This window comes from Phytophthora infestans, genomic scaffold, assembly GCF_000142945.1.
Source record: "Phytophthora infestans T30-4 supercont1.322 genomic scaffold, whole genome shotgun sequence".
Lineage (NCBI taxonomy): Eukaryota > Oomycota > Peronosporomycetes > Peronosporales > Peronosporaceae > Phytophthora > Phytophthora infestans.
The window spans coordinates 2,747-15,937 of NW_003303437.1; the positions used below are offsets into that span (position 1 = coordinate 2,747).

The window sequence follows — 13,191 nt, forward strand, 5'->3', positions numbered from 1 at the left end:
GTGATCGTTCGTTTTCTCTAGCTATGTTGCATTCTTGTTATCCAGACATACGAATGGGTGCCTTTCGCTAGCAAAGGCACACGATAAGCTCTTACGTATCTAGTGATGGGCAAAATTTTCCGATGCGAGCGTTTCTGTATATCAACTACGAGTTGTTGCGAGCGTAGGCCCATCTTTCATTACACCTACGCATGCCTAAATGACTGGAGAATGGCTTGTACTTCAGAAATCCTGGCACGAAAACAATTACGTTCATCATTTGACTGATGGTCAGAGCGACGTTGGAGGGTTGACGCTGCTCTTCCGGGAACAGACTCGCAATGACATCGTCAACCAGGTTTAACAGATTGAAAACAGCACGTAAAGCCATCACTGCTGTTCTTCGAGAGAGTGGAAGGTACACACTCTTCTCCGCAAAGGCCCCCGTGCCATTGGCGAGGATCTGACAACGATCGAGTCCGTCCTGAATATTGTACAAAAGAAGGATGTCTGTTCCTTGGTGCTGTCAGTTTATTCGACACAACACTACAAGTGTTGTGATTCCAGGTCGCACTGTCTCGAGCCTTTTATTTTCAGTACAAGAAGACCTGCAAAAAAATTGAACACCTTGATACTGATGTTGTACCTCTCTCGTTGCAAACGTGGAAGGCGAATATACTGTGTTTTGATCACTACTGGTTCCTGCTCCCTGCAGTTGCAAAATCCCTACGGCTCCGCGTTGCTTGCAGAGTTGAAACCTCTGCTCAATACAACCGTTGTTGGGCTAAGCCCCTCCGACGACTGTGCTCTATAGAGCCAGCTACAGCAAGCGTTGACCCGAAGAATGGGGGAGCTATATCGTGTGCGGGAAGTTTGAAAAAAAAAACGAAGATCGATTCGGTGGAGCCGTTTTATGCATAATATGGGTGGTGTGTTTCCTAAATCCACCGTCCATCTGCACGCCATTTCCAGCATGCCCCAGACGAACTGTGTGTTTCTTGGAAACCCCTGCACCGGTAAAAGCACCCTCATCAACTGTCTTTTGGCAAACATGTCCTCAAATCACGCCTCTGCTACGGCGGTGGATTCACCGAATTCCTTCAGACACACGAGCACAATGGGAGCATGTACACGGACAATCTGGGCCTTGCTGATCGCAAGCTCATGAAGAAGGCCGCTACTGCTATCACTGAGGCCCTCCGACAGTCTGGAACGTACAAACTCTTCTTCATGGCTCGCCTCGAGAACGGTCGCGTGGGAGCCGACGATCTTTCCGCCATTGAGACTGTGATCTCGTCTATTGCAATGGCGGACGTCCCGCTCACAGTCATCAGCATCCAGAGGTCGGAAACAATAATTGTGATTCAAGAAATTATTGGGGTTTGCAATATAAAGTTGTAGTATTGGTAGTTGACCTTAACAATACAATATGGTATTTGACCAATTACTGACAATAAATATAGCAAAAGGCTCCCTGGGAGGACCCATCGAGTAAAGAAATACAACGCGACGCCAAGCATGACACGGTATATGCCTCTGGTGAAGATGATCCGGCAACTTCCAACATCGTTGAACGGCTTTTTTCCCAGTGCAAGCTAGTGATGACATCACAGCGCTGATCCATGGACCCCGCTAACTTCGGGCATCTGGGGTCCCTTCGCGATATGCGGGACGTTAGGACTGTAGCGGATGTGACCAAGGACCAAAGCGAATAAATAGTCTGCTTTATTATTAAAACAAAATCTTTTATTCTTGGTGGACTCTGTTACTCTTAATATAAATCTTTATGCAGTGATTTACATTGAGTTTTGGAATCGTAACAATTGTAGTGTGAAATGGCTAGGCAAGCCTTGTACACACGCAATAGACTCTTGCATGCGTGCATCAGTCCATATGGCACTTGTAACTCACTAGAGTGTTCAACGTGAAGCTAGGCAACGGCAACCCTATAGTACTGGATAGGAAGAACAGATAGGCACAAGAAAGTAGAGCCCATGCGCTTGCTTTCCGCAGAATTGAGTTTACTCGGCGACAAATAGTTTAGGAAGTGCCAGCTTCCCTATCCGTGTGTTCGAGTTATTTTCTTAAGCGAAACGCGTTGCAAAGTCGACTTTAGTGAGAAACGTTTCACTAAAGAAATGGAGACCAGATTTCGCAAGGAGGACAGTACTTGGCAGGACCGAGAGCAGGGTGGAAGACTACCAATTTTCACACCTGTGCTACCCCCGGACATAGCATCAACCTCACACGCCGCTCTGGTTCAATGGCGCACCGAGAGAAAGGTCTACGAGGACGTCATGAGAGCCCGTTGTCTGAACAACATCAAGAAACGACAATTCAAGCGCTGATGGGACGCATTCTGGAAGGTTGTGACTTTGGTGAACGCTGGCAAATACACAGTACCACAAATCGTGTTCATCCCTTCAATGCGAGAACTGGATGGAGCGAATAGCGCGCTTGCTAACCTCCCAGATCTTTTTATTCGGTAAGAAGCACCTCACAAGACGTGAATGAGGTCAAGACTCGAGAGTGGTCGAAGAATGGCGTGCAGAGCTGGCTCGCTTGGTGGGGAGCATTAATGCCCTACATTACCGAAAGGAAGAGCTACATGAGAAACCAGATTTCTTCCGTATTGTCGGGAAGGGCACGAATCGGTTTTTTTTAGATATCGGAAAAGGCATTGAAGATGCGTTTATGGTTATTGCTATCAGCTGGGGATGCTGTCACCACGATCGCAGCAAGCGCTCCGGCTCGGGACATCGGGAAGGGAATTGAAGATGGAGTCAACGCCGTGTTCGGCATCTTCCGAGACCTTTAGCACGGCCGGGGCTTGGAGTAATTATAGTCTTTTCACAGTGTGTTGAAGCTGTGATGCGTCAAGTCTAACACAAGCCTAAATGTCCGACTGAACTCTCGAGTCCATCCCTTATCTTAATGTTGGACACTCCTTCGACAACACTTTACCAATCATCGAAAATACAGAGGTTTTCCAACGGCTCACTCCTAGGCAATGAAAATTAAAACTAGAACTGCAATTCGTGGCTAATGAAAAAAAATTGAAGACTGAAGCAATCGCTTCATCAATGCCTTTGCCGACATCACGGAATAATCCGGACTTCCCTTGCAATTCTTCCATGCGTTGGCGAAGGGCGATGTTATCTTCACGCAGACGCCCCAACTCGTCCTGAAGTTCCAAGACCAACCGCAAAAACTCCTCTGCTTTCATGTCGCTTACTAATTCCGGCTTAATAACAACGGTCGGCGCGCTCAGGAAAATAAAGCGCGTTACGTGATCTGGTAACGTCACAACTGCGTTATCCTCTTCATCAAGATTATCAAGCGTCGGAACGAAGAGTATATGCGACGTAGTGTACTTGCTCAAACGCTCTTAAAGTCTCTTGTGCGATGCAGTGTAGAATGGAAAGTGAATTGAATCAAAAGCTTTGCATGTGCAGACTTCTCTAGGCTCCACAATCTAGAATCCTGCTAAACTTGATCGTTCCTTCGCGAAGCTTCGATGACCAACATTCACTTCAACCTGCAAGTTGGCTTTGTGTACGGCACACAATATGTGACAGTGTGCATAACAGACGATCTCAACACTCCCCCTCCACTTGCTGTTCCTTGTGCTCATGATTGCTTACAACCCCGCTTGTCTTCACCAACGCCATGAACTGAGGAGTAGGCAACGGCTTCGTTAGGTAGTCAGCTAGCTGGAACTTGGATACCACGTGCTCGATAGTGATGGTATTCTTCTGAACGTGGTCTCGGATAAAATGCACGCGAAGATCGATGTGCTTTGCGCGCGGAGTGTATCCAGTGTTCGTCGCCATACTTATAGCCGCCTTGTTGTCCACCAACACCTTCGTGACGCTGTTGACCTTCAGTTGTCTCGCCCACAGCACCTCCTGAACAGCAACAGCAAGTGCCATGTATTCGGCGTCGGCTGACGATAACGCAACTGTCGCCTGTTTCTTGGACTTGAATACGACTGGTCCACCACACATTTGAATCAACACTCCCGACGTTGAACGGCGAGTAGATAGGTCACTTTTGCACTTTCAGAAACCGGTGAGGAATTTGCTGCGTTAGAAGACCCGTTGATCTGAGTAGTAGAATGTAAAACTGAAAGTGAATTCAAATTGGTTAGCTTCTCTCTAGCTTCTCTGCCTGCTTCAAAGAGTAACTTGTACATGGAAAACATACATTTCCGCCTTCGATGCTGGTGCCATCACCAGCCAGGTACTTGTGCAGCCTGAATCTTCAACAGCGCCAGTCATGACTTCTGATTTCGCTGTGGACACCTTCGGTGCCCACCTTCTTCTAGTCGCTTGCTGCTTTTCACCCACGACACTGGCAGCTTTGTCGTGGCTTGATTTCTTCGAGCTGGACGCCTCCACAAGATCTTGGGCCAGCTGGTTTCGGAGAAATGGCTAGAGTTTTGCCATCTGCAACAGCCTCCCTCAAAAGCTACGCCATATCGACCACTTTTACCATGTGAAGCTGATCCCGTAGACGCTCGAACACAATGCGCTGCAGTGGCTTGGTCATAATGTCGGCGATCTGTTGTTGAGTTGGGCAGTATTTTACCGTCACATCGCCCTGTTGAATCACGTCTCTGATGAAATGATACCTTATGTTGATGTGCTTTGTTCGAGGACTTGACATCTCGTTCGTCATCGATTTGATAGCAGATTGATTGTCAACCTGCAGCAGGACAGCTTCTTTCGCTGTCCATAGTCGAAGTTCGACCAGTAGTTGCTTGACCCATACAGCGTCCTTCATCGCCATAGCGGCCGCAACATACTCAGATTCCATGGTCGACAGCGCGACCGATGCTTGCTTCTTTGAAGCCCACGAAATTGCTGAGCTATTCACCATCAATACAGCACCGGAGACAGATTTGGCATCAGTACTATCGCCGGTCCAGTCAGCATCGCTGTAGATTGTCACGGCTACCTTCGAGCCGACACCTTGCCCGTACTTGTAGTTAAGTCCAAACGCTGTCGTTCCTCGTAGATAACGAAGTACGCGTTTAACGCCTTGCCAATGGCTCTGACGTGGCCGAGCAACGAAACGAGCCAAATAGTTGACAGCTGCAGTAATATCGGGGCGAGTGCAGTTTGAAATCCAGAGCAGAGACCCGATTGCCCGTCTCATAATCGTGGTTTGCTCCATCATCAAATCATCGTCGAATGCGGTTGATGGGTCCATGGGCGTGCTGCCAGGCCTGCATTCGGCCATCCCCATTTCGCGGAGGAGTTCTTCGATCGTGTCGTGCTGGTGAAGCAGTATGCCGTCGTTGGTGTGCTCAATACTGATACCAAGACATTTAGCAGCCACGCCCTTGTCCTTAATGTCGAACTTAATGCCGAGTTGTCGCATTACCCAGTCACTATCAGCATCAACTTCACTGACGATAATCACATCGTCCACATAGAGACCCAGCAAGGTCAGCTTGCTAGTGTAGCGACGAAAGTAGAGACATGGGTCCATCTTGCTTCTAGTGAAGCCAAGCGACAGTAGAAACGCGTTCATCTCCCGGTTCCAGAGCAACCCGCTCTGCTTGAGACCATACAGTGACTTGAGCAATAGCCACGCTGTGCCGTTCGCTACTGGGGTGCCTTTAGGTGGCTTCATCAGGATTGGGCGGTCTAGTGGAGCCTTGACATACGCGTTCGGGACATCGCCCTGACGCAACCGACGCTTCCATAGAGCCGCAAGCGCCACGAGTAGACGAAGACTGGTGATCTTGAGTACTGGAGAATAGGTCTGGTCAAAATCAATCCCATATCGCTGCGTAAAACCTCTTGCAACTAATCGAGCTTTAAAGCGCTCGAGTTCGCCTCGGTTGTTGAACTTAATGCGAAATACCCACTTCGACGATATCATGTTTGCTCCTGCTGGAGCTCGCACAACTTCCCATGTACCATTCGCTTGAAGGTCAGCTAGCTCCTTCTCGATTGCTGCCTTCCATTCAGGCCACTCAGGCGTCGCCATGGCTTCTGTTAGATTTCTGGGGGTAATCATCTTGGTCATTGCGGTTCTTAGCATCAGGCTGCCTGAACCGGCAACTTTCCGTGATCAAGTCATGGGGCAATGAGAAGTCTGCGGTTCTTGACTTCTTGCGCGTACCAAACACACGACGAATGGCTGCTGCGCTGACGGGGACTGCCCAGCGTACTCGTCTTTCACCACTTGTTGCTGGCAGCGTCGATCGAGGTTTTGCTTCCTGCGCTTTCTTGGTTCTGTGAGCGGAGGACCCATCCCCGACTTTTTGAAAGAACCGAGGAGAGGGGACTTGGAATTATCGAGTTCGTCAGCGCCGCTCGGACCTTGATCACCAGCTTGATTGGCTGGATTTTTGTCGTAGTTCTTCTTTGTAGAATCAAAGGCGTCAGTACTACCTTCGGCGCCTGACTCACCATGTAGCTCCGCTAGTGTTGTTCTAGCCTCATTATCACTCACATCGAGCTTGTCTACGTTCTGGACATCCGCGCTCACGACGATCTTCTTCGTCCGTGGAATGAGAATCCGATAGCCCTTCTGCTGTTCACTGACGCCAATTACGATGCCCTTTTCAGCTCGTTTCTTGAGTGAAGCTCCTGCCTTGTGCGCCACGTGAACAGTACAGCTCGATCCGAATTTTAAAATATGTCCCACCTTGGGTGGTTTGTCCAACAGTACATGCAGCGGCGCTTTGAAATCTGCGTTTGCTCGGGTTGGAAGATGATTTCTGATGTAGGAGGCGTATCTGGCAGCATCACCCCAATAACGCTCGGGAAGCTTTGACGCCCACAGCATGGCACGACCGGCGTTCATGATTGTCCGGTGCATCCTTTCCACTTTGCCGTTCGAGGCCGAGCTGTCTGGAAGTGTTAGTTGCTGCCTTATGCCGTGTCGTTTGAGGAACGCGACAAACTCTCGCCCTTGAAACTCTCCACCTCCGTCTGTGCGAACAACTTTCACAGTGACGCCGTACTGGCGCTGGAATTCCGGCACAAAATTCATCACATGCTCAGCTGCCTCGTTCTTCGACTGGAGAAGGTACACACGATTGAAGCTTGACCCGTAGTCAACAATAGTGAGTAGGTGCTTGTTACCGTTTCGATCTGGATTCATGTCCGTCTTTAAATCGATCCCAAGGACAGCACCAATTTCATCCGTCGGCGCTGATGTCGACGTATCTGCTGTCGGCTGTGCACTCTTCGTCTGTTTAGCTTCTGCACAGGTCAAACAAAAACGGAGTTTCTTCGACAGTACCTCCATGTCGCTCGTTAAGCCCTTCGAATGCATGCGAAGCAGATCTTGAAAATTTACGTGGCCGAGCCGCTCGTGCCACTGCTGTAGTGTGGTCCTTGATATACCCACAAACATGGCCGCCGCGTCTTCATGGTTCTTGACGGTCTCGCCGTTCAGAATCCACAGCTTCCCTTGGCGCGCTGCGACAGCCACGCAAGTGCCGTAGCTGTTGATAAGACGGCACTGCGTTCTGCTAAATGTACTTGAAATGCCGTGCTCACCCAGCTCGGTTACGGAGAGTAGATTTCGCTCAAGCCCAGGAACAAAATGCACTTCGTGTAGCATGACGATAGTCGTCTTGTCGCTGCTTTGCACGCGGAGAAGACAGCTTCCTTTGACACTGGCTTGTAGTAGACCACCATTTGCTACAGTTATAACTAAGTCGGAAGGTGAAATCCCAAACAGCATATCCGCACTTGAGCACATGTGATGAGACGCACCAGAGTCAACCAGCCAGCTCGTCACTTGTGTTGCATGCCTGTTGGTTACTGACGTGGCCATCCACAGGTCAGCAGACCCGTCTCCATCATCGTCACTCTGGCTGCTTTGCGGCCTCGCCTGGTGCGCCGATCCGTGCTGTTGCTTTTTCGGGCTCGGGCAGTCGGCTTCTCTGTGGCCAGGTTCGTCACAGTTCCAGCAGCGAAACGTTCTTGTGCTCGTATTAGCGTGACCGCTATCCGTCTGCCTCGGGCTCTAGGACTGCTGTTTGCTGCGCTGTCTTTGCTTACTCTGCTGGTTGTGTCCATGTTGCTGCTGCTGACTATGGCCGCGTTGCTGCTGCTGCCCTCCCTGTTTCTTCTGACTGTTTCCAGCAGGCGCTCCTTGGTGTTGCTGCTGACGGGGAGGGTTGTTCTTGCCTCCCTGCTTGTTGTGACCGACACGACGACCGTCGCCCTTGAGACGAATCAGAAAGTCAACGACTTTGTTGAGCTCTTCATTGTAGTTGGTGTTCGTCTCATCAACCTTGCTTAGTAAAGTCGATTTTAGGTCGGGACAAGCGTTGTTGCACACTGTTTCTAGCAGTAATTGTGAGCGGTCACCTTCCATGAGCCGCTCGATGAACTTTAAATAGCTGACATATTCTTTCCAAGTATCACCTGCGCGCTTGGTGGTATCCAGTCGTTTTTCAAGCTCGTACTGGCTTAGACGACAACCAAATTCCTTCATAAGGTGTGCGGTCAGCACCTCGTAGCTGACATCACTGGTGCCTGCCAACTCATGATATGCACGAGCAGCTTGATCTTCCAAGAAAGTGCCCAGCACAGAAGCCCTTAGCTCGCTTGACCACTGTGACTTATTTAGCAGCCTTTCCATGCGCACCGCGCTCTCAAATTCGTTCAGGAAGTCCTCGACCCCGGCTCCGAGTCCTGGATACTTTTCAACACCAGTAAAGCGTCGACAGTGTATGTCTTTCAGCTTCGGCGGCCTGTGAGCGCTGTGAGTCACTGTCGCTGTGACCGGTGGGCTCTCGGTGGTCTGCTCCATTGATTGAGAGGGTGGCTTCTGCTCTATCGATAATTTCTTGGACACTGAGAGCGAGGAAGGCTCCGGACTTTCTTTGCCAGCTACCGAGATATCAGCTGCTGCTGACTTTGCCTCATCTGACTCTTCTTGTGGTATTGTGGAAGAGATCTTTGGATTCTCGTGCTGTGGCTCAGCTACGGTGTACCCGTCGGGTGCCACCTCCGTTGTTATGCGAGTGCTCATCTTCACAGGGGTTGTAGTGACAGGAAGCTTCTCTTCAGTAGGCTTCATATCGTACTCCCGTCGCACGGCAGCTTTTTGGTGCTCCCTTAGCATTCGTTGCTGTGTGCTCACAATCACCATCGCATCTTCGAGTCGTGCCGTCAGCATTGCAATCATGTCTTGGTCCGACATTCGGGACGTTCGCGAAGTTGGTGTTGATCTTGATGCGCGCTCCGGCGTCATCAGATCCTGATAGCTCTCCGGTGTACGCATGAACCGTCGAGACGTACTGTCCAGGGGTGAGCCAGGTGGAGTTCGTAGCTCTTGGCTGTGCATCTCACTGTGCACACGGCCCAAGTTGCGGCGGTGTGCCCGCTCTGCACGAGCGATCGGTGGCATCGCCTGGGGACTGTCTAAGTCCGTGAAGTCGAGACGTCCCGTGACTGACATCGACAGAGGGGCTTCTAATCAGCAGACTACGGCTTGGGCTCAGAACCTTTTGCACTTTCAGAAACCGGTGAGGAATTTGCTGCGTTAGAAGACCCGTTGATCTGAGTAGTAGAATGTAAAACTGAAAGTGAATTCAAATTGGTTAGCTTCTCTCTAGCTTCTCTGCCTGCTTCAAAGAGTAACTTGTACATGAAACATACATTGCCGCCTTCGATGCTGGTGCCATCACCAGCCAGGTACTTGTGCAGCCTGAATCTTCAACAGCGCCAGTCATGACTTCTGATTTCGCTGTGGACACCTTCTTCTAGTCGCTTGCTGCTTTTCACCCACGACACTGGCAGCTTTGTCGTGGCTTGATTTCTTCGAGCTGGGCGCCTCCACAAGATCTTGGGCCAGCTGGCTTCGGAGAAATGGCTAGAGTTTTGCCATCTGCAACATTGCAGACCCGCTAGCTTATGCGTAGGAGATGGTGGAGTACTGGCAGAGCGACCCCGACGGACCGGCGCCCAACTTCTTGGGCTCGCCCGAAGTGGAGCCCTGCGACCACTGGCACACGTCCACCTTCTTGCCTTGATCTTGATGTTCTGGAGCGTGGCCTGGTCGCCCCAGTTCTTGTTCACCGTCACGAGGCTCACCTTGCCGTTCACGGCCAGCACGTTCGTGAGGCTCACCTTGCGAGACTTGTCGCCGCACGTGCCGCACGAGCGGTAAAGCTTGCCGAAGTCCTGCGCGTAGAAGCCCTCGATGGAGACCGTGCCCAGGCCGTTGTGCTGGATGACCTTGTCGTCGGCCGGGCGCGCGCCACCGCCGATCATCTTGGTCACGCTGCTGGCCGAGCCGCCCTTGATGCTCAGCGCATCCTCGCACACGCCCTCCCACCACACGTTCTGGGTCGTGCAGCCGTTCTGCTCGCAGTGCACGCCCTCCATTTGGTCCTTGCCGATGATCACGTTCTTGAGCGTGGCACCGGGCTCCACCATGAATACGGCCGTCTGCCACCCGCTCTCCTTCTGGCCACCGCACTTGACGTTCGAGCGCGCGTACGTCTTCATGCCACCGTCGAATGTCTGGCCCTTCTTGACCGTGTACGGCTCCTTCAGGTAGACCGTTCCCTTGCTGGCAGGCCACGACCCGGTGGGCATGGGGGCGGCCTCGGAGCGCACGAGGCGACGGAAACCACGGCGGCGACTGCGACGGTGAAGACGGAGATGACGTTGACCATGTTGAGGATGGAGTAGTTGAGTATCGAAGTTTGACGGTTGGATGCTTGGTTGCTGGTCGGTAGCTTGCAGCGAAGAGCGAAAATTGAATAATGAGGTGGGGTGAGGAAGTCTGTCCGGCGTTCGGCTCTCAAATATCGCGACGACGGCAGTTGTTGGTCGAGGTGCAACAAAAAGGAGTGTGTTCGATTGTCAGTCACCGAGAAAGCGGTAATCGTTATTGCGATGCTGACAAATCCTGTCGTCGTTGCTGTGAACGCCGGATCCTGGAGGCCAGATGCAGTGGTGAGAACAGCAGTAGAGAGTTCGCTGGACCACTTGAATCAAGTCTTGATGTCTAGGCTGGAGATGGACACGAAGATGACCACTGTGTAACACGGTGCGTTTAACCGCCACATGCGACTAATTTTCCTGCCTCGTGTCCAGCTGTACGGCTCGTCCATACGAGGAGGCGGCCCAGGCGCATGACGCCATTTTGCTTTAGCATGGCTGCGGCCAACGAGAAAACGGTGCTCCCGAAAAATATTGACGGTTTCTGGAAACAATACTTACGCTAAATTTCATGAATAGAAGTTCCTTCCGAAATATGTTGAATAAAAAGGCAGATATACTGTACTTTTAATTGACTAAGGTTAATCCCGATACAAATCGCGACCTTACAAGATCGGATGCCGTCTGATGGTCGGTGTCCCAAGGATTAGCATCGGGTGGCCGCCACCAATTTTGCTGTAGTCGCCACCGCGGCGACTACAGCAAAATTGCTAAGAGAGCGGACAGCGAAACCATCGCTTGATCGCTGCGGCATCGTCGGCCGAAATCAGCCGCCGGGGGCCCCGGCAAGGCCATGCGTAGCGATGTGGGTTTTATGAAGTGCTGCAGAATTATTACGCGGATTTCTGAGAGGGGCAAGTCTTATCTCTTCATTATTAATAGTTGCCCAAGACTGCGAGTTTGTAAACGCACCCAGACTAAAATACTAAAGCAGACTAATTACTCGTGAGTGGCCAAGCGATTCAAAATTATATTAACTTAATAAAGGTGGCAACGGCGTATCTCGAGCACAGTGCTGGACTATAACAACAGTAGCAACACCGGGTCTGCACGAAGTGTTCACGATGAGCTTGAACGAAATACATCCAACGAAGGCGTGAAAAGTGCGCACAGGATAGCACATCACACGTGCGTGAGCGCAGCTCTATCGATAAAATGACAGCAATTTGCATTAATACGTGCACACCAGACGTGCGTCTTTTGAGGCAATCCCACAAAAGCTGGTCTGCTGCGTTGGTGGTCACACTGATCACTATAAATTGTCAGCGATACTTTGCAAACACCCGTTGCGTGATTTCGGTTCCCCTCTATCGGAGGGAGTCCACACACTTGTTCCGCGCCCTCCCTAGCTATGATACAATCTGCTTCGTATTCACCGCAGCTCATGAGTACAAGAACAGATGCGTGAAGCAGAAAATTTGTGTTCATACGTTATTTCCACGTATCAATAGGAGGTGGTGGTGCCGTCTTCAGCGCACGGCTTCGGTGTCGAGGTCAATGGTGGGCGTCTTAGTTGTAGTGAGTGACTGCAATAGCGTGCCGCAAAATACGGATGCCACTACCTGTAATGGCCGTCAGCGACACACCCGCTTATTGTCGCTCGAAACTTGATTGACCCAATTTCCTTGGTCAGGTTATGAGAGACTTCGAATTCGTGCACGCCCTCAGTGAGAGCGCACACAACTTGAAAGCTCGTGTCGTAAAATTACATAGTTGAACCCTTTCGCTAAAAGATTCACCCTACTTTACACCATGTTGATGATCAACAAACTGTAAAAAAAGTGAAACACATCTAAATTTCTAGTGATTTACTCATGGACGACACAATTACGCCGATTCCACCACACACAAATGGCTAACAATTACGGAGGACCAGCAATCCAGACGCGAATCCTGGAGCATTGGGTATTGCATTTTGCACTTTCAGAAACCGGTGAGGAATTTGCTGCGTTAGAAGACCCGTTGATCTGAGTAGTAGAATGTAAAACTGAAAGTGAATTCAAATTGGTTAGCTTCTCTCTAGCTTCTCTGCCTGCTTCAAAGAGTAACTTGTACATGGAAAACATACATTTCCGCCTTCGATGCTGGTGCCATCACCAGCCAGGTACTTGTGCAGCCTGAATCTTCAACAGCGCCAGTCATGACTTCTGATTTCGCTGTGGACACCTTCGGTGCCCACCTTCTTCTAGTCGCTTGCTGCTTTTCACCCACGACACTGGCAGCTTTGTCGTGGCTTGATTTCTTCGAGCTGGGCGCCTCCACAAGATCTTGGGCCAGCTGGTTTCGGAGAAATGGCTAGAGTTTTGCCATCTGCAACAGCCTCCCTCAAAAGCTACGCCATATCGACCACTTTTACCATGTGAAGCTGATCCCGTAGACGCTCGAACACAATGCGTTGCAGTGGCTTGGTCATAATGTCGGCGATCTGTTGTTGAGTTGGGCAGTATTTTACCGTCACATCGCCCTGTTGAATCACGTCTCTGATGAAATGATACCTTATGTT

At 50.6% G+C, this 13,191-nt stretch overlaps 1 protein-coding gene across 1 annotated transcript; it reads left to right on the forward strand.

Annotated features, from left to right (window-relative positions):
• Positions 1–1,104: 1,104 nt before the first annotated feature.
• On the forward strand, positions 1,105–1,578 carry PITG_21712 (uncharacterized protein; the record flags this gene model as incomplete). Its single annotated transcript, XM_002894953.1, has 2 exons — positions 1,105–1,322; positions 1,443–1,578. The coding sequence occupies 2 exons, from the start codon at positions 1,105–1,107 to the stop codon at positions 1,576–1,578; spliced, it is 354 nt and encodes a 117-aa protein (XP_002894999.1).
• Positions 1,579–13,191: the final 11,613 nt, after the last annotated feature.